We start from the raw sequence: 21,922 nt of genomic DNA, 5'->3' as shown, positions 1-21,922 counted from the left end.
GGGCACAGCGCGCAGCTCCGGACCCGCGGTCTCGGCAGCTTCCCCGGGCACCATGGCGCCGCCGAAAGGTGAGGGGCAGGCGCCGCACGGGGGCAGGGGGCGTGGCTGCCCGTGATCTTGGCCGGGGGGGGGAGTGAGACCACCCGCCTCCCTGCTTCCCCCCACCGATGAGAGAATGGAACGGCCCGTGGCGCGGGGCGGGCACCAGCCGGGAGCGGTCATCTCCGCCGGGGGGGCGGCCCTCACCCTGGGGCCGTGAATGGGCTTGACCTGTGGTGGGACGGGGAGAGGCCCGTGTCCGCCCCCCCCTAGAGTCATGCACGATGAGGGCGGCAGGGACCCCGGGGCAGGGGCGTTGTGCACCTGGCCCAGCCCCTGCTCCAGCCCCGACTACAGCGTCCCACCGGGGCTGTCCAGCTGCAAAACCTCCCAGGATGGAGAGTCCCTTGCCTGTCTGGGTCACCGTTCCCGTGCCTCGCCACTCTGTGCGGGAGAGACCTTCCTGGTGCCAACCCTAAACCTCCCTTGCTGCCCGTCGAGACCGTTGCTTCTTGGTCTGGCAGCAGTGAGAACAGCCACCCGGTCCAATTTGTAACTCACGCCCATTCGGGTAGTTGAAGGCTGCTTTTAAGTCCCCTCTCAGTCGCCTTTTCTCCAGACTAAATACACCCTGTTCCCTCCTTCCAAGCCAAGTGCCCCAGCCCCCGATCCATTTCCATTGCCCTCCACTGTGAAGGTGACAAACACTTTGCCTCAGCGGGTTGCATCCAGTTCAGTCTCCCTTTTGGCATCTGCTTGGCTCGTGTGACGCAGGCCTGTTCATTACTTTTAGGGGTTCTTGGTGGGCAACGGCCCATGATCTGTCAGCTTCAGCCACTGAGAAAGTAACACCTAATTTCTCGGGACAAAAGAAAGGTGAAGCAGGGACAGGAGTGATGGAGTGAGCGCACTTCGGGGGGGATGCCGAGCAGCACATGCTGGGCAGTGCCCACTGTGCCACGTGGGCCTGTTTGACGCATGCAACTCTTGGGCATTTATACATGTGCTCCAGGAGTGGGGGGCACTTTAATTAGAGAAACTCTGAGAGCCACTCTGATTAAAGTGCCTGGAGCGTCTCGTGTATCAGTGTCACTGCACTGAAAAATGGTGGCGGGGGTGCTTTAACTAAAGTCTGTCAAGTGAGCAGGGACTCTGATACATGAGACACTGGAGCACGGTAATTACCGTGCTCCTGCAGACTGATCAAGTCTGCTCTGACGCACTATAACTACAGCATGTTGGAGCAGCCTTTCTGCATCTGTGTAGGACCCCCTTATGCCCCCACAGCAATGGTTAGGTCCCTCCCCTTGTTAATAGAGGGGCTATTGGGTATGTGTTGGCTGAATCTGTGGGACAAATAGAAGACCAGACAGGGACAGGAGTGATGGTCAAAGGTTCAAAATGAGTGCACTGAGGGGGGGACGCCAAGCAGAGCACACCGGGCAGTGCCCACTGTGTGACCCAGGAGACTGGCAAGACAGACCTAGTGATTGGTAGTTCTGTGGTCTGACCTAGTGAATGGTAGTTCTTGCATTCTTAACAGTGGAGGCTAATTCAAGTTAGTTGTCATTCAAGCCATGTAAAAGACTATCTCCCCTGCCTGTTTTGATGCAAGTCAAAACTCGGACAGTCAGCCCCAGATTAAACCAGTCTTCTGTTCTTAGTCTTAGAGTACTCAAGGCTTTGCTGAATTGGGGCATTATATGGTGCAAAATAATCATCCGAGAAACTGGACAAATATCCCATGTTGCTCAGACCATGACCTGTAGGAAAGTACTTTTAAATAGTAAGCAGGATGCTAAGTCTCAGGGCTCCTTTGTAGAAAACAAACGCTTAGAACAGTATAAATGATGAATTTTAAACTTCAGATTTTAAGTTCCTTCTCTTTGTTCTCAAATTAATTCAGTTTAGCTGATTAGGCTGGTCAGTTTTACTTTCTGGCTCCAGTGCTTGTTGCATGTCTGCAAAAAGCAAAAATTGTAATGAAAACTCCATTTGTGGCTTGTGAATCTGGTTTGGGCAAAGTCTAAATGCTCTTCCAAGAACTACTTGACTCTCCCCTTTTGAAAATGGTTATTGATGTAGATAGGATATAATCTAGAAGGATATAGCTAATTCACATGCTTGTAGCAGCAGGTGCTTAAGCATACTTTGCAGAGATGTTCTGCAGAGATAGGTATCACAGCAGTCCTTCTGTAGGGAATGTATTATTAGCTTACCCTATGGCTATAGACAAGACTGTAGCCAGCCTAGGATCTGTGCTGCACTTAACATTTGCAGGCATTGTGTGCAGCCTGGGTCCTGGACCAGCTGAGCAGGTGCTGCATGCAGCAGTCCCAGGTCTGCTGGGGTGGCCAGTGTGTGCAGCATTGCTACCGCTCTGCCTGGACTGTGGTGCATGCAGCACCTGTTCTAGCTGCTCTGAGATCTGCACTTCACAGTGCGGGTCCAAACTGGCTGCAGCAGCTGCCGCTGGATCAGGTATGCTCAGGGAAGGGGACGGGCTCTGTGGACCTGATCTGGCCCGTGGACTGGCCCCCGCCACAAGCACACTCGGTACCCTGTGTGGATCTGATCAGGGGTTGGATAGTGGGCTGACTGAGCTGTTGTACTAGTGCAGTGGTTCTCACCCTTATTAGAACTGAGGCACTCAGAAGATGCCAGCTCTTAACTTTCACTCATTTTTTGAGCATGGAAAAATAATAGAGCAACTTTCCTGTTGCAAGGAACTTGGAAAGACCACAGCAAATCAGAATGTTTTTGACAGTATGGAGTAATATTTGAAAAACTTGGGTCTACCTTGTGAATCACATATTGGTGTTTCACCCTGTGGCCCCCTTAAAAGGTTTTCATAGCACCACAGGGTGCCACTGCTCGCTGGTTAAGAATCACTGCACTGGTGGGACACATACCTGATGAAACTTAATTCGTCAGTGAAATTGATCTTAAAAGTTTTGGAAGGCTGAAACTTGGAGTATGTTATAAGGTGACCCTCACCAACAAAATTACACTGCATGCATAAAATAAAAGGAATTTATGTATCTAAAAAAAGACACACACATTTTTTCACAGAACACACTTTTTTCCTAATAGTTCAGACCACTTTAGAAGTTCTAACTTGCATTGTTACACTGTGGCACGCCCCTCTGCCCCTGTAAATAAATATCCTACTTAAAGGAGGCCCAGGGGCATTTACCTTCAGAATCTGTTCTCTTGAAATGGAAGGAATTACCTTCCCACAGTTAAAATAAGTTTTTAACATTTAAAATCATCACACCTCTTACTACTTTCCTGAAATGATTATTCTCCCCTCCACCCCACAATCTCTTGCCTCCCAGTTTCTACTGCATATCAAACCTACTATTTTTGCCCCAAAAGCCTTTTGTTAATCTGAGAGTTCAGTAAATTCTGTCCATTTGAGATTTTAACATACTGCATGCAGAGGATTAGTTACACTTTTTGGGCTCAGTATTTGGTGTGTGCTTTAAAGACACAGTAGAGTGTATTGTATGTATCCAGTGTATGACTTGGAACTCATCATGCACTGGAGATCTATATATAGAACTTATTTTTGGTAAAGAAACCTACCTCAAGTCAGATGTATCTGGTACTTTCCTATAGTCTTTTCTGTATTCTCAAAGTATTTTGAGGGTTCCATTTAGAATTATTAAATACAACAATGTGACTTGTAAAATTAATGTACACTGCTGCAGTGGTACTACATTGTATATGTGACTTATTTAGCTTTTCAAACTCTCAGTTTCAGTTCTTAGTTTAGAACGGAGCACACCAAGTTACGATTGCTGTAGCAAGCAGCTGTTGTCTATCTCCCATACCTTACTGAGCTTTTTTTGTTTTTTCAGAGAATGTCACTATACTGTTCAAGTTGTACTGCCTGACGGTGATGACTCTAGTTGCTGCAACATACACCGTAGCCTTACGATACACAAGAACAGTGGAAAAAGAACTCTACTTTTCAACCACAGCTGTGTGCATCACAGAAGTTATCAAGTTATTCCTAAGTGTGGGCATTTTGGCTAAGTAAGTATGAGTACTAATCAGTGTTCTGGAGATGAATTCTCACTTCCTCTGACTCAGTCTCCTTCATGCTCATGCATCTGTGTAAGTGAATGTGCAATACAGCCAGTTGTCTTTCTGGGCCTTGTTAAACCGGACAGTAGTGGCACCAAGGAATGAAGATTAAAGCATGTCACTACTTGTGAATGGTTCCTTCGTGAATCTCTTCAGTAAACTGCACAATATGCAGGTGTGTCCCTTTGCATATTTTATTACTGTGCTTTGGATTATGTTTATACTGGCTATAAAATACCAGGCTTTCTGAGTTATTAGGCTAAATGAGGGCACACCTTTTCCATAACTGTATGTGCGTGTAAAACTCCTGTAAGTCCAGTAATCAGTTTCTCAAAAGAATCCACAAACACATTTCCCCTGAAGTGTTCTAGAAACTGCAAGATGCTAGGTAGTAATAAGCTGAGTCCACGTATGAATGCCTGAATATGGGGAAAGAGTCTGCCCTTACAGTTTCTTCCTTTCCTTTCTTTTGCCATCTCCAAAACAACCATTTTTAGCACGCAGAAGAAATTTGACTGAAATGCATGCTCAGTACTATTAAAATAATTAGTTACTTGGGCATAAAACTCTGGGTTATTTGCTTATGTTTTGGTTCTTCATGTATGCCAGGGTGGATCCCACACTACAGATGTATATATACATTGTACATGGGACAGAAACTGCTAGTCAGAAGATTCAGTCAGGGTGCGAACTGCCCTCTGTAGTGTTTTTTTCTTTTTCTTACTGCTTTCGGCAGTGAGATAAGACATACTGATACCTGACTGTCAGTGCGTCCCTGCCTTTGCTTGTCTCTTCCCCAAAGCTTTGGGGCACGGTGCCCTCCAAGGACTGGGATGGAAACTGTCAGAGGACAAAACTTTCAAACCTCACATTGCCTTGAATCAGCAGAAATCAGTAGACTGCTGTGCTGAAGTGGGGCAGGTACCTAAAGTGCTTCCACTAATATCAGGCAGACAAGGTTCTTTGCGTAGATGTGATATTTTTTATTACACCAACTAAATAGTTGGAAAAATTGTTCTTTTGGGCACAAACACCCTTCTTCAGGCATAAGGAGAGTCCACTAAGATCAATGTCAGCATCAGTGGAATGGGTATAAACCACACTGGTACTATCTTTTGCATTGAGATGTCCTCTGGTACTGGTTCTCCCCATGGTACCAACAGCTTGTGCTGTCTGATTTCCCTGTGATGGTACTGTTGCCAGGACCTGCCTGGACCTTGCACTGACCAGGGAAACTATTGTGAATGGCGGAGACCTGCGGACTTCTACAGATCCCAACCTTTAACTCCCTGGGACTGGGCCCACCAACTGCCCGTGTACATATGGGATTTTACCTTGGCCCTTTTTGAACTACTGTTTTTTCTTCTTAGGCTTTGGTGTCCACAATCAAGGATGAAAAAAATAATCTCTCTCTTCAGTGCCTTGCCTGGTTAAACCTCAATCATCTGAATGCCAAAACAAGCAGTTGCCAGACATGTAGCCACACTAGTGTGGCTGTCTTACCTTTTATGCCCTCAGAGGGGAGCATGAAGAAGTGGTGGCTATGATAAACGTTGTAATCAAAAGAATCTGTGCGTGCGTGCGTGCGTGCGTGCGTGCGTGCGTGCGTGCGTGCGTGCGTGCGTGCGTGTGTGTGTGCGTGTGTGTGTGTGCGTGTGTACGCGCGTAAGGGGGGGAGTATGGGCTCATGTATATCTACACCGGGGTAGACAACCCCCAGCATAGGTGCCAGTGTGGCACACAAAGGCATTTTGCTTGACACGGATGCCTCGGAATGGATCGTAGGGAAGGGGCTGCACTGCCACAACAGGAATTGGGCCCCTTGTGGCTCCCTTGCTATCCACCCCTGGCATGCCAACATCTTGCAAGTTGAGTTTGTGAGTGTTTTTGGCAGTCTGTCCAAAAATGTTGCCAACCCCTGGTCTACACTGACTAGAGAGATTAGTTGTATTAGTCTGAAGTTGGAAAGAAGGCAAGATACTGCATCTCTGCCCTGCCTTCTACATAGACTGCAGTTTCTCCAGGGACTGTGTTTATTGTAAGATAAATGACCAAACTGATTTGGGAATTGGTGAGAGTCGATGAGTTTCTGCCTTTTAATTAAAGAGCACCTGCACTTGCAGTCATTTGTATTTAACTTTGAAACATCGAAGCTGATAGCTATTTTAAGATGTTAACAAATCATAGGTTGGACTCAGAAAGGGTCTGCTCTTTTGGTATAATGTGGAAGAGGCATGGGTATCACAATACGGAAATTGTATTTTTAAGAATGTTTGCTTGAATTCTTAACTTAGTTTTACTTGTGGGGCCTTAAACATGCATGGATAAAACTAAGTCATGCTTCAAATGAATGTGAAATGACTCTCCCTTTTGAAATGAAGAGCAGTTGTAATTGCAAGCCAGTGGTTAGAACTTTTTGAAGTCCAGGCACCCCTCCCATTTTTTTTTAATGTGGTGGCATCCCACGTTGAGAACCACTGTTGGTACTGCTTCAGTAGTACTCAACTGGGCAGGTGAAACTGCCCCATATATCTACTGCACAGCCAGCCTGGGAAGAGCTACAGCATGCATGCATTCCTGCTGCATCAGGGCTCTCTGATAACCCTAAAGCATGAAAAGTCTAACCCTAAAGCTTCTCAGTCCCACCCCATTCCCACTCTTGCTTCTCCTAGAAACCGGAGGTGCACAGGTCCTACCTACATGACTTGTCTCTCGGAGGAGTGTTTGGGGAGAGGGAGGGAGGGAGGGGAGACCAGACTAGGAAGGGCTACAGCCTGAGCCAGCTCTCCTGTCCTGCTTTAGGGTTATTCGCTAATAACCCTAAAGCAGGACAGGAGAGCTGTCTTGCTGCAGTAGGAGCATACGTGCTGCAGCCCTGCACACAGGACAGTTTTACCTGACTGTCTGATGCTGCACCTGTCTGGCACCCCTGAGGGAATCTCATGGTCCCCTATTTGAGAGCCAATGGTTTAAGCTGTGTATTTATTTAGTTTACAATTACTGGAAGAAAATAAGCCTAGAATACTCCTGATCACTTGGACCCTAAACTAGTAATTACTTTGTCCAGAATCCCAAAAGATTTACAGCTTCGTGAGTTGAACCACGAAAAGCCAAACTGAGTTACAAGCTATTGTTTTATTTTGGATTAATGTGAACAAATGATTATTTCTTTCACATAGCTTGTCCCATGAAAAAATGGCATGGTTCCAAGTTAAACTTAGCACCAAGGTTCAAATGTGAGCCAAAACACGCTTGCATTGAGAGTCAGTGATCCAGCCCAGAGCTGCCCGTGCTCTCCAGCCACCCTGGGCAGGTGCTTCAGGGTCCTGAGAGGCCTGATTCTGTTCACCCTGAGAATTCCTGTGCAGGAATTGGTCGCTCAAGTCCTGGGAGCATCTGCTTAGCTTTCCCTGTTTACAGAGACACAGCCCTAGGATAATGCAGGACCAGGCCCTTCAAGCCCCAGGAGAACATATTGCCCATTGTCCTGCAGCATCAGTGGGTAGGACAACAGGTGACTTGGTTTTCCCCAGTGAAGCAAATCAGCTGTGCTGGGATACATTGTGGCACAACTGGTCTGCTTTATTTGGCAATGTCTTTGAGGTGCAGCCCAGAATCTAACCTGTAGTTTGAATTTGGTCTGGAAACTGCAGATAAATTCTCTGACTAAAAAGTTCAGTGTTAGTAGCAAGGACATTCAGTCTTTTGTCTTACTCAGTGCAATTTATTACCCAGCACTGAAACAAGCAACTAACATTATACAGACTGTGCAGCTCCATGCTGCTGCTGAACATACGTTAATACAGCTAATCTTTATCATCTCAATTTGTTCCTGCTTTTCATGGTTTGGACCTTTTTGGAACTACAATGGCTATTTATTTTTCAGCGTAATTTCTGTTTCAGTGAACAGGGGATACCAGCCAGTTATGAAAAGCAAGTCTTTAAAGTCTTCCCAAGGGCCTTGCCAATGCTGTTTAACATTATTTTCACATATCAGGGTAAATAAGTAAAACGGTTGTTTTAAACTTTCTTTACAGAGAAACAGGAAGCTTGGGAAGGCTGATATCATCCTTAAATGAAAACATACTGGGCAGTCCTATGGAATTGGTAAAATTAAGTGTTCCATCGGTGGTGTATGCTCTCCAAAACAACATGGCTTTCTTGGCTCTTAGCAATTTGGATGCAGCAGTCTACCAGGTAACTGGCATCATGGTTTGGGACTCTGGTCTTCGGTTCTTTTGTTTATTTTTTGTCTACATTTCATTTTGGCTCCTTTAGCGTCTTATAGAAAAACTGTCTCATTCTAGCAGAGATGCAGTGCATGGCATGGTACAAGAATACATCAAGACAGTCCCCACACCTTAGAGGATGGTGAAAGACATGATGCAGTGGCAGGCCCAGAGACAAAAATTGTATAGTTGTCCCTGAAAATAGTTTCCCCTCCTCCAGCCCCCACTGAAGAAGATATAAGGCTTTTAAAGAGATTTCTATGAGTGTGAGGATCTTTGTGGTCCGTACAAAAATGCAGATGGGGAGTTTCATACTTTGATATGAAATGTGATATACATTTGTGTAAGAAATTATATTTTTGCCACAAAATAAATTTGAAAAAAGTTTCCACTCTGTAAAGGAAAATATTCATTGGTTTCCTATTACATTGTATATAGTCACACCTAAGCTGATTTGCCATGCCCTTGCAGTATGCAGTTAAAAGCAGCTGTGGTGATCAACAGAAATGATGCTGATTGTAATTCATACCATGTGTTCCAGATGGTATAAATTTTAAGCTCCTTGCGGGGGAGAGGAGGGGAAATTGCCATTTTCTCTATTTTTGGTGTTTGGCTAAAACTAAGTTTTTTTTTAAAACTTCATATCAGTTTTATCAGGTCAGTCTCACTGCTCAGTGATTTAGCTGGAAGATGCTCAAATATTGCTGTGATGAGTGTGGTAGCAGAACCCCATAGAAGAGAAAAAAAATTGCTTGCAGTTAATGCTGTGACCTACAATCTTTACTGTGATGTATGTTACTAGAAAGCCTGAAGAGGCCATCTATTTAGAGTCCTTGGAGGAAGAAATTAAAATTCAACTATATTTGTAAGCAAACAATATGCCACAAACAAATATGTTAAAATAACTCCAGTTATTAATACAACTTTCATGAGAACTGTAACAAAAACAGAAAAACCCTGAAAATCATAATACTGATATATCAAGATGTGCTTTATGCTTTATTAACTACTATAACTCTGATCCATTAGACAAACATGCATGTCACTAATATTCTATACACAGAAGTACAGAAAGAAAACACAAGAGCTGCAAAGGAAAGCAGTCAAGTCAGAAGATGCCAAGTTTAAGTTTTGGGCATGCTGCTTACCTGAAACCACTGCTGGCTTGTTCAACGCCCAAATCGGGTGGTGTGCAGCAAGCAAAAAAATGATGCAATATTGATTTTTTTTAAATAACTTACAGTACAGCTACGGTTTGCCGAGCCAAGATAAAAAAATGATTTACTCAGATAACACAATGCTTTAAAAGGTCTTTGTCAATCCCATTATACTCATAGGTCTGTGGCTGCACAGTTTAGTCTGGTCAAGAAAAGCCAAATTCTGCTTTGGTATGGATTAATTTCAAATCGACATTGCTGTAATTGCAAATGAAATTTCTTCCAGGAGGAGGAGGCTGCAGAGATCAGCAAGGGATTCCTATAGGTTTCATTCTCCAATATCAGACTGCAGTCTAGAATAGAGTTCAGCATTTTACTCATTATAACCACATTCTGTGTCTGCTATGTTCCCTTCTTTTAGGTGACCTACCAGTTGAAGATCCCTTGCACAGCCTTATGTACTGTCTTAATGCTAAACCGCTCCCTTAGTAAATTGCAGTGGTTTTCTGTCTTAATGTTGTGTGGTGGAGTCACTCTTGTTCAGTGGAAGCCTGCTCAAGCTACAAAAGTACAAGTAAGGCTTGTCATTTAAATACATTCTACGTTCTGTGCGTGCTTTATCTGAAACATCAGGCTGCTTCTAAGCTGCTCTGCCTCTGTACTTTGTAGAGGCATTATGAAACAGGTCTGTTTAACTGCTGTGTGACTAGTGCCCCTGTGGGCAGCATTATCCCACCCCCAAGGGCAGGGGCAAGGGCAGGAAGTGGAAGTTGGAGGAAGGAGTGAGAGCCTGGAGATCCTGCTTGCAGCACCTAGGTGGAAGCCCATGGGCCAGGAGTTAACTGTATGTGGAAGGCTGTATGTTGCCCATGGGCCACTACTTGGACAGCTCTGCTGTGCTTCGTAGGCATGTATCCTTTTTCTTTTACCACTCATATCTGACAACATAAAATAGTAGCTGATTATTCAATTATTTGTAATTTGATGTATACCAGTTAGGACAGGCATGTTATACTGCCACATCCTATACCATTTTTGGAAAGGGAGCACAGGTTACTGCAGAAAAAAGAAAACAAACTTAATCTATTGGCAAATGCAACAGCTTAAAAAGGTGTCTCAGTAATACACTCATCTTGGCAACTGCCAGTGAGTATACTTGAAGCTGGCAACGAGAGAGCTATTTTGTTCCTCATTTCACTTCTGTCTTCTGTTAATGTGAGCACCTAAAGCCATATTTTAGGCAGATGTGGCAGAATTCTATTTCACCTAATGGATGATTATAAAATGCAGCTTAAAACTAACTAAACTGTCAGAGTGATTCTGTTATGCCCTCATAGGAATAGGATAGCCCTCCAGAGATGCAATAAAATCTCCCTTTGCTTATAATGGTGGCATTTACACACCCACGGGGGTACAGAATTGCTGCTACACTTCAGCTGGGTAACTCAGAGTTAGCCTCAAGCTCCACTTTGGTCGTTCACTGGTGAAACAGTATTCTGCTAAAGGTGTTTTCTTTTTTCAGTGATTCTTAGTTGCCCGTGTTCAGCATCTCTGAAAAGGTTACTTGCTAGGATGGCCTTGTGTAGTCATAAAACTTGAAAGACTGGACATAACTATTGTGGTAAACTGAAATACTGTGCCTCTGGGGTTGCTAAAGCCCACTCGCAAGGAAATTGAGGGTTTAAGATTGATAAAGTACCTAACTGTGCAGATGGATAGCATATGTGAAGTGTTGCATCAAGACAAGGGAAAATAAGTAAAGCATGTGTGAGAGATGAGGTTGTAAAAGAATTCTAGTTGTTTGCCTGCATGGCATTTTTATATACTGTGCCAGAATATTTCCCAGCTTGTTAAAATATACTTAGCAAATCAAACCCTGCATTTAACTGTATTCAGGGAAGCTGAATTATTTTAAGCTTCAGGGCAGCTTTGACTACCTCCACGTACTTTTAATTTATTAGTAATTAAAAGTACGTGGAGGTAGTCAAAAGTACGTGGAAAAATAAATACGTTACAATACATCCTAATATACCTGCTGTTATTAACCAATTAGTTTCTGAAATAATTATGCTAAGTAATTAATGTAGTAACATAGCTAACCTATTATCTGTTTTTATGATTCATGTTGTAGGTGGAACAGAATCCGTGGTTAGGGTTTGGAGCTGTAACTATTGCTGTATTGTGTTCAGGATTTGCAGGTAAAGCATTATTTTACCAGACAGCTCATTTCAAAAGAGGAGAACCTTTTATAATGGTAAAAACTAAAACAACTCCTGTCTTGTGTGATTTAATCATACTTGTTGATCAATGAGATAAAATTAGGTGAAGACTTACCACTCATGGCCCATAATTACTTTCTGTGTGCAATGGTTGTAACATTAGACTTCTGGCACCGTAATTACTTAGACAGCGAAGCGTAATATTTAAAAAAAATCTATGTTGATTTCAAAACTGTCTTGGAAAAGAAATAGTAACCCACCACCCTTCAAATGCCTTCAGTCAGTCTAAACGAAACTTAGATAGTCTAAGCGAAACTTGTATGGTACAGTTTTTTCATGCTATTGCCTTTTGGAGGTTACTGTGGTATGCATGTAAAAGGCTTCCAATCTTTCCAGTGGGCAGTCAAGCTCCTTCATACATTTTTATGCTGGCTGAGCATCTGGAATGAGCCCTTTCTTGCTTCCATGAGAGGTGTTCAAAGTGAGAGGGGTTTATATGTAATTGAAATGGTAAGATAGGCAGCAGAATGATAAAAGACTTTCTTTAAAACATGGAATTTCCTCTTCAAGGAGCAGTTCTTGCTTTTTTCTGTCCTTTCACAATGCAAGAACCAAAGAACTGTAACAGGTGAACTGCCAGAGGAAAAGTACAATTTTTTTGGATTGCATAATGTAAATTTGTTAACAGGGCTGTGGAGGAGCAAGTATTTTTCTTGCTTTAAATGGCAGACTTCTGGCTTTAAGTTGTAGATACACTAGAGCAGGGCCTCATGTGCCTGCTGAGCATTGCACACGAGGCCATTTTGTTCAGCACGCCACTGCCAGCCTAGGCTCTGGGCAGCTGCTACCAGCCATGGAGCTGGGAGCAGTCTGGGCTCTGTGGCTGGCAGCAGCTATCCAGAGCCTGGCAGGCTGCAGCCAGGAGGCTGCAAACAGCTCCTCCGGGCTCCAGAGCCCCAGCATCAGCTCCATATTGCCGGCAGGTGTACATGTGCCTCAGAGTGGATGGTGGGGATAGGACCTGAAGCAGCGGAACCCTCCCCCACTGTCCACTCTGATGTGTGCGTGCAGTCACCACCAGCATGGTGCTGATGCCAGGGCTCTGGAGCCTGGTGCAGCTGTTTGCAGCCTTCCCACTGCCTGCTGCAGCTGTCCAGAGCCCAGGCTGGCTACAAACAGCTGGGCCAGGCTCTGGAGCCCCGTCATCAGCTCCATGTTGACAGCTACTGCACGTGCACCTCAGAGCAGACAGCGGGGGAGAGGCCAGGTTTGTGCTGCCTCAGGTTCCTTCCCCCATTCACTCTGAGGCATGTGTGCACTTGCCAGTATGGAGCTGATGCCAGGGCTCCAGAGCAAGCAAGGTGCTAGCTGCCTCCCAGTGGTGGGGCTGGGCCAGGAGGTTCCACTCCTCCCAGTGCTGCCACTGCCGCCCGCCCACCCCGCATAGCTGAGCCTGCCTAACTCCCACCTGCTCTGAGCCCAGCCCCGCAACTGGGATGAGGCTGGTGCTGCCCCTGCCAGGAGTGCCACACCTTTGTGGGCTTAGCTGTGCGGGTGAGTGGGTGGTGGTGGTGCTGGGAGGGGTGGCTACAGGAGGACTAGGGTGAATTTTGGAGTGGCTATTGCCTCCTCAAAGCCTCACCTAATGCTGCCCCTGCAGCTGGCTGATGGGCAGGCTCTGGGCCGGGGCCTTGGTGGGTTGTGTTGCAGCTGGGAGCTGGCTCCCCAGAGAAGCACAGGGGCTGCGGCAGGCTCAGGGCACTGTTGGGTCGGACTTTGTCCAGTGGCCCAGCAGCCCACCTCTGTGCGCATGTGCATCTGGTTCTGCGCGTTTGTCTGCCTCGGTCCGGTTCTGTGTGCATGTGTCTGTTCTGTGTGCGTGTCTGGTTCTCTGTGTTTCTGCACCTGTGGTTCTGTGTGCGCACGTCTGGTTCTCTGCATGCATGTGTATGTGTCTGGTTCTCTCTCCTCTCCTTTCTCTCTCTCTCTGTCCTCTTTTTTCTCTTTTTCCTTTTTTTTTTCTCACCACAATATGCTTAACAAAAAAGGAATACACAACAACAAAGGTAGTATATTTACTGTCACCAGGTTTAGAATTTTTAGAAAACCTGGTATTTACAGTAAAAAATAAAAATAAAAGGGCAACTTTTATGATTATTAACTATATTAATATGCAGCACATCCTGCCATGCACCCCCTGCCCTGGTTTTGTTTTTCTGGCATGCCGGCACTCTGGCACCTCATAAGGTAGGCGTTGTGGCTTTTTTGGCACTGGCCAAAAATGTTGCCTACCCCTGTGCTAGAGTAATTGAATGCAGATTCTTCACTGTCTCTCTTAAGTGCGTTGTTACCAACCACCTCTAGTTTGGTACGTAAATATGACGCGTCTTGTGAGACTTGCGCATTAGTAGGTATGCTCACTGCTAGTTACAGATAACATTTTCTAGCATTGTTTTGTAAATAAGGCTCTCTTGAACTCTAGCCTTTCCTAGGCTAAAAAAAATAATTAGTACAAATAATTCTAGTAGCTGCTTCTGAACCCCAGTCACTTGACTCCCAACTGTCAAGTGAAATAACACACCTCGGCCCTTGCTATTCCACCTCCAACAACCTGAGGAAATATATGGGCCTGAAGGCCAACAAATTTCCTGCTCCTCAGGACCAGGCACTTCTGCGTGATGCTTCAGAAGTTTCTTTTCTTAGAATAAAAGAGCTCCAGCTGAAGTTCTTCTCCAACTAAAACTATGGCAATAAAGCATAAGAAAAGAGAGCCAGTATCACCAGTATGAAGATCTCCAGTCATTTGGGGTTTTAAAGGTTCAGATTTAGTTCTACACAGAATTACTATGAAGTCAGCCTAGGTTTCAGTACACTCCTGTTACATACTGCTATTTAAAATCATCATAAAAGCAAGCTGCTGTATTTTCTATTAGCTTCAGTTTCTGGTCCAGAGTGTTGCATTAGTTTAGGAAAACTCGTATCTGAGAGAGAGTTGGAATCCCTTTTCACTCAAAGTTGGAAAAAAGACTACTTGAAGCTACTGCCATTGTGATGGTTTAAAAAGAGTTGAGGAGCTGTCAACTCTTAAAAATAATGAATTTGCCAAGTATAAATTGATAGAGTTCCTTAATATTACTATGCACGAAACATAATCTCCTGGACGCTACTCCCATTTTGTTTTTTAAATGCATGTGAATGTTTTGTACATGTTGAAGATCTGGCATATTACTAGTCTGAAAAGAAACCTTTTACATTTGTGGTATTCTGAGTTTGTAGTATTGATCAGTTCTGTTGATTTTGAAGCAAATTATTGGGTAGTTGATGTAAAGTAAATCAGTGTGTGAGACGATTCATTTTTTAACTAACAGCAAGAACTCCGCATCAGTAGATTTAAAAAAAAACTTCTTAAAACTTTTTAAACAAAAAATTAAACAGACCTGAGACCATAATGCATTTCGTAATCACTATATCAATAACAAGATTATTTTTGTTTAGACTTTAGAATATATCTGCACAATAATTTCCCTGTTTTAACATTTTGCATTTCAACACATGCAGGTATAAACCTGTTTTGTATGTATCCTACTGTTTGTTGTGGTCCAAATATTCATTATATCCTTCACAAGTTAAACTCATATTGTGGGGAGGGGGCTGATCTTCAGAGAAGCTAAGCAATTGTAGCTCTGTTCAGGAAAGAACTGGTGCTGTGTGGCATGATCTCTGCTGTATGAGTACGTGCTCTTTCCATTGTACCCTTTTTCAGTGGCAAAAGTAAAGTAACACATAGGAAAGAAAAGCAGTATCTAAAGCGGTATCTGAAAACATGGAAAACTGGAACTAGCAAGCAATATAAATTACAAGTTACCAAGTGTAGAAAACTGATAAGGGAAGATAAAAACAGGGAAATCTATCAGTAGTTGATAAGAACTTGTTACTTTGCCATTTTAGTACACTAGGAACCAAGATCTTGAACTGGCTTATTATGGAAGCATAAAAATGTAAATGATGCAGAGAAAACAAGAATGTTAAATATTTGCTCTGTAGTTGGAAACAAACAAGAGGATGTATTCTTAGATGAAGATGGTGAATTTATTAGTAATTAAAGAGATGTTAACAAATATCCTTCTAGAGATAAACCATTTTAAACTGGTGGAGCTGGCTAACACCCAAAACTCTTAGAATAGACTGAGATCACTAGCCCACTGATAACTTTTATTAAAGCTTGAAATTCAGAGGAAATTTGAGAAAAACTAAGGAACACAAATGTTGTGACAATATTAAAAACAGCACGTGGCATGATTGAATAGTTGGAGGCCAGTTAACCTGACATCAGTCCTGAACAAAATTATGAAAAGACTAATGTGTGTTTCAGTTAATAAAGAAATATAATCAGTACTTGTCAGCATGACATTTTGGAATGCTGGTCTTGTTGAACAAATCTGATGGCATTCTTTTGATGAGATTACAGATGTGGTTTATAAAGAAAATACAAATCTTCACAGTTATCATCATGATGCCTCAGAGGACCTAGCCATAGACCCAGGACTTCCTTGGGCTGTGGGCCATACAAACACTGGGCCTGCTTTGATGGGAGTCCAAGCCTAGGACAGTTAGACTTGGGATAAAACTGTTTTTAGCCAGACTGGAAACACAATCCTGCTTAATCTAGTACTTAGGGTAAAAACAGTGGACGGTGGTAAGATTTTTTTTCCCTTGGACAAAACCTTTTATTCCAAGATCCATCCTACAGACAGTACAAGCCCATTGTTCCACATTAAGTACTTGTGAAGGACCGAGATAACCTTGATTTGTCTGGATAAGGTATTCATTTGAGTTAGTTGCCATTCAAGATGCTGTGTAAATCAGGGGTTCTCAATCAGGGCTCCATGGCCCCCTGGGGGGCTGCAAGCAGGTTTCGGGGTGGGGGGGTGTGGATCTGATACTGTTGTGATCTCTGAGGTCAGCTGGGCCTGGGCTGAGCCTGCCACCACTGCTGTCAGCAGGTTCATGGAAAACAGTAGATTTTCCTTTAAAGGAGGAAAATGTGGGAAACCATGGGTGGCTGGCAGTGTTCCAGTAGTAATTACCACGCTCCAGCAGATTCCAGCGTTGTGTGTACTAAAAAATGGCAGGGGGGCATTTTAACTACAGCTTGTTCAATGGGCTTTAGTTAAAGCACCCCCACTGCCATTTTTCAGCATGGGGACACTGATACATGTGACGCTCTGGGTACTTAGAGCCACTTAATTGAAGTACCCCTCCACCTCCTGGAGCATGTGTATGCCAAATTGTACTAGGCTTTCTGATAGAAAAATTAGCATTATGCAAAGTACACATTTAAAGAAATAAAGAACTGGCTCATGGACTTATCTCTGGGTAGTTGTTAATACAGATTCATTATCCAATGTTAGTATTTCCAGTGAGTTCTACAGGAATCTGTACTATGCATGAGGTTTTAACACTCTCCATCTACTATCTAGAAGTAAAAATAAAATCACTTTTGATAACATGCAGATAACAGACTGTCATGATCTTAAATAATGAGGAAAAAGTCGTGGGGAGCTATAGGGATTGCTGTAAATAAGATCCATTCATACAAAATGGATTAATGTCGCCAAGTATATAACCAAAGAATACAAGTCCAAACCATTAAACCAGTGGTTTTCAGCCTTTTTTCATCTGTGGACCCCTAAAAAATTTCAAATAGAGGTGCAGTCATCTTTCATAGTCATTTTTTCACAGAGCCCTTAGACAGTCTACAAACCCCCAGGGTCCACAGATCACAAGTTGAAAAATTAGTGGATTAAACCATCAAGGGAAGCAGTAGGTAGTTCAGCTCTTGATTCAAATTAAGAACAGTCATTTTCCAGAAGATCAATTTCAATAAAACAGATAATTGGGCTCAATACAGAGCTAACTCAATGAAGTATAATGAGTTGTGTTACATTGGAGGTCAAATCAGATGATCTTCATGTCTTTTTAAATTAACCTGTATGAATCCCTGAGTCTTAGAATGACATCTGCATTCTTTATGAAATCTGTCTGTCTCTCTCCCTTCAGGAGTCTATTTTGAGAAGGTATTAAAGAGTTCAGATACTTCCTTGTGGGTGAGGAATATCCAGATGTACTTGTCTGGGATTGTGGTGACTTTAGGTGGTGTCTACATATCAGAAGGAACTCAAGTTCTTGAGAGAGGATTTTTCTATGGCTATACATATTACGTCTGGTTTGTCATTTGTAAGTATTTGCCATCCTGTTTGCTGTACAGCCTTATTGGATATAGCTAGTTTTACTTTTAATATATAGCCTATCTGCATAAAACTCACAGGCTCAGAGCATTCCCTTGCTTTTCTAAGGAAATAAGTCCCTCTGCAACTGCTTTTTCAGTACAACCTGAACTACTGAGCAACCAACATTTTGGTTGCATCTAATCTGTTAGATGCCATTGAGACTGTTGGTTTCAGTGTGTGGTTTTAAGTAGTGCATTATCAAGAGTCAGATAGTAGTGTAAATAAAACACGCATCTTTTCCTGTTCAGACTAGAAATGACATCCTGCTTGTTTCTCAGTTCTTGCCAGTGTTGGAGGCCTCTACACTTCTGTTGTTGTTAAATACACAGACAACATCATGAAAGGCTTTTCTGCAGCAGCTGCCATTGTCCTTTCTACTGTTGCATCAGTGATGCTCTTTGGCTTACAGATAAGTAAGTTGCTTTTTTGGTTCTTCAAAGCAAACTCCTAATACAAATTCAGTCTTCTTGGCTAGGCTGGTTACAATACACATAATTTATGTGCTTTTGAGGGTTTGTTTCCCCATCCCTACTTGGGTGTGTCATTTTCAAGAATGAAACAGTAAACAGTACTCTGCCCATAATCTGTCTTAGATGCTTCAGTGTTATGAGTTTCTGAAGTGCTGGATCACTTTGTTCTAAGGGAGGATGAAGTTTAGATGTAAATTCCTCCTATTTCCTCACAAAGAGCTGTTTATCAAAAAAGTGTACTGGAGCCTGCAATTTTAAGGGGAAAGGTTTTAATCTCTCCTCCACGCCAATTTCTGAACCAACTTCTGAGGTTGCTACAGTACTTTTAAGTGTTGTTCATTAATGCTGAACTAGTCCTAACTGTTTAATTGTTTTCAGTTATTTCTGAAAGGAAGGTGCCCTGTACATGGTAATCATTGCAGTGTGTGTAATAATACCAGTTTCCCTCTTTTTTTTATTGTGTTGTTGCTACCACATGGTTGAATGGCTCAGCAGATGTTGGGCTCCTGACTTATACAACAAGCATCCTGAGGGAAGGATCTGATGGCCTTAAAGAAGGATTTTCTTGGACTTTTTCACTTTATTTGCTGTTTTATATACTCATGGTTCAGCAGGAGCCTGACACTATTTCATAGACCAGCTTCTCTTGCTTGATCTTCCAACATAGATGTAATCCTGTGTCTCGTGTTACTCCTTCAATGGTAGAAAGAGTCAGAAAGCAAAAATGGGAACAGGAGAATGGTGTCGAAATTTGCTTAATGATGTGTGGCAGGGTATTAATGAGATGACATGTGGAAGTAAACTTTACAGAAAAAGTCTTTCTAAGTGGCTTGGGGAGGGAGCTATGGATGAATGCAACTTTACTTTTAAAACCAGAATGACTGACTGAGACACTAGACAGTAGAGGGAACAGACATGGACTGGCTGATCTACAGGTCTTTAGGGCTATTAACTGCTATAAGAACCTCATTCTTAGTAAGAACTTACATTGTAGGTTTGGAAAAGCAAACTGGCAACATTGCACATGCATGAGGGGCAAATCATGAGTTTGCTTAAACTTGTCTGCCTCAGCCCACTTAGATAAGGCAGAATAAATATAGCAGTGTGGGACATCGTTTTGCTTTTCTGATTATATTCTCATTCATGAATTTACTGTTTGGCCTCACAAGGCTTCCTGTTAAGTGAGCAACATTTTCCATGTCAAAGCATGATACTGAATTCTACAGATTAACATGATAACAGTTCAAAGGCACAAGTAGGCTATTCTCCTTGATAAGGATGATTATTTAAATAGTAGAATTTAGCTCTGTAAAAACTAAATCTCTTGTAAAAGTAGTCTTCCCGTCCCTTCCTCTTCCCGAGACATGTGTATTTAAACTGTTTTGTTTTTTTCCAGCTATAACCTTTGCACTTGGTGCTGTCCTTGTGTGCATTTCTATATACCTGTATGGCTTACCACGACAAGATACCACAAAAATCCAGCCATCGGAGCCAAAAAGTTTGAAAGAGAGACTTATGAATGTGTGATGTTTGTCCTAACAAAAAGCAACAGACAATGGAAACAACAGACTTGAAATAACTGGATTTTTTAAACTTAGCCTTAAGTTAGTCGTGGGAAGACTTGACTTAAAATAAAAACAGAAGTACATTGGAATTAAATGAAGGGTTTCCACGGGATGAGAGATTCCAAGCTGGTGAAGGAGTATTACATGTAAAATATTTTATTTCATATTGGACTATGAAGAGCCTATGTATCTGCAAAGGAGAATGAAGGAACCAACCATTGTACAGAAAGAGGAAAAAAGACTGGTTTCTTGTATATTTGATACCGTATGTATCATGTCATTCGTGGGCAGAAATGCCCAGAAGCTTCAGAAGAGTATTTTGTTGCCAAAGCTCCTTCTTATACTATTTTGGCAGTGGATTTCTGAAAATGTTGGTCTGATTTTCCTAGGGAAAGAGAAATTTTCCTAAACCAACCTGCATATCTTCTTGAATACCAACTGGTTGCTTATTTCTACTGGTAACTTTAAAAAAGATACCAAGAGTGGACTGTAAAGAGAAAAAAAAAATATCATACTTCATCTACACTGAACATGCTTTGGGCATTACTTTAGTCCATTTTGGCAAACTTTACATATTACAAGAGTCAAAATTCACATTAAGAAGACCATTTGTTTTCCGCTATGTCTTGAAAAGCATAGTTGCAATATGAACATAGTATGCCCTGACAAAACTGTTGTAAAGTGTTCCACTTGTTAGGTATATTTTATGAAGCCAGATTTCATTTAGTGGGGGAAGCCATTGAATACCTGTGTAAGTGTTCTCTGCATATCTCCAAATTAAGTCAGCACACATGGTTTGTACGCATCAGATGGACAAATTTTATCTTTCTTCCAAATAGCACTACATGCCACTGCACAGAGGCAATTGCTGCATTTAAAATTTCAAAGAATGTTTCTAATGTTTGCTTTAGTGAGTGAAACTTTTTTGTAGTTTGAACAAATGCCTTATGTTAGAACCCTACTTTTGTTAACCTGGGACTCTAGGATACCTAGATAAATTCAACCCCCCTCAATGGACACAATGCACTTTTGTACAATTTTATTTATAGAAAATTGGTTTTGGTGCATCTTTTTAGGTTGAATTTTGTAATGAATTAAATTCAAAAGACGAATGTGAATGTTTGAGTTTGAACATTTGAATGTTTATTTTAAAGCAGGAGTTGCTGCCAAAATCAAGACTTGTTTTAAAACACATAGTGCTTGTACAGTTGTGTAAACTTTCCCACACTGACAGTAGTGGATGCCCTTGTGCTTGTTAGAATAAGCCATTTGTGCATTTCTGGAGTGAGTTACAAGAGGACTTACCCCTCCAAAGCACGTTTGCAGTTATTTTTCTCCTGTATTTTAAAAGATGAAGAAAGACTTACACAAACAAAATGGAAACAGCAGTACTGAATGTACCTGGGTGTATCCTTACACTACTCCAGAGAGCTTAGGAGGCTTTTCTGTTCATAATGCCACTGGTAACAGGCAGAACAAAGAATCGAGCCAGAGGATAGTGGTTGACTCTATTCAGGCTCTCTAAAGCCCTGAAATGACAGGGTGCAAGAATATGGGTTGTGGCAGACATACCCCATTCTCCACTACTGCTGCCTGTGGGAATTTTCTCTGCTTGACAGAGGCTTCCAAGAGTGGGAGTTCTCTGCTGCGTGAGAGGGAGATGGGGTTAATAGCTGAATATCAAAAGCTGCCCTAGGACTTATGATTGCTGAAAAGAAAGAAATAGTAGCTTAGGAGAAGATTAATTTCTTCCTTGCTTCAGACTCCTTCCTTCTTTTTTTTCCTATTTTGCCTTGTTTTTGCCAGAGGAAACAAGATGAAGGGGACTATTCAGTTTTTCCATGAGGCAAGAATGGGCAAA

The 21,922-nt window shown here is 42.6% G+C and overlaps 1 protein-coding gene across 1 annotated transcript; it reads left to right on the top strand.

Moving 5' to 3' along the window:
- The first annotated feature begins 6 nt into the window (after nt 1-6).
- On the top strand, nt 7-20,745 carry SLC35A1 (solute carrier family 35 member A1). The gene is made up of 8 exons (XM_019520372.1): nt 7-68; nt 3,903-4,080; nt 8,169-8,328; nt 9,939-10,091; nt 11,649-11,715; nt 17,797-17,973; nt 18,305-18,439; nt 19,893-20,745. Exons 1-8 carry the CDS (start codon nt 53-55, stop codon nt 20,021-20,023), a joined length of 1,017 nt encoding a protein of 338 aa, XP_019375917.1. The 5' UTR covers nt 7-52; the 3' UTR covers nt 20,024-20,745.
- The last annotated feature ends 1,177 nt before the right edge of the window (nt 20,746-21,922 follow it).

This window comes from Gavialis gangeticus, unplaced genomic scaffold, assembly GCF_001723915.1.
Source record: "Gavialis gangeticus isolate Ggan-Ray unplaced genomic scaffold, GavGan_comp1, whole genome shotgun sequence".
Classification (NCBI taxonomy): domain Eukaryota; kingdom Metazoa; phylum Chordata; order Crocodylia; family Gavialidae; genus Gavialis; species Gavialis gangeticus.
This window is presented reverse-complemented; position numbering and strand designations above follow the sequence as displayed.

Bases quoted from the DNA above. Each gene is read 5' to 3' on its own strand.
- SLC35A1 (XM_019520372.1), top strand. The intron at 4,081-8,168 runs GTAAGTATGAGT...CTTTCTTTACAG, and splicing joins AGTGTGGGCATTTTGGCTAA to AGAAACAGGAAGCTTGGGAA. The intron at 11,716-17,796 runs GTAAAGCATTAT...CTCTCCCTTCAG, and splicing joins ATTGTGTTCAGGATTTGCAG to GAGTCTATTTTGAGAAGGTA.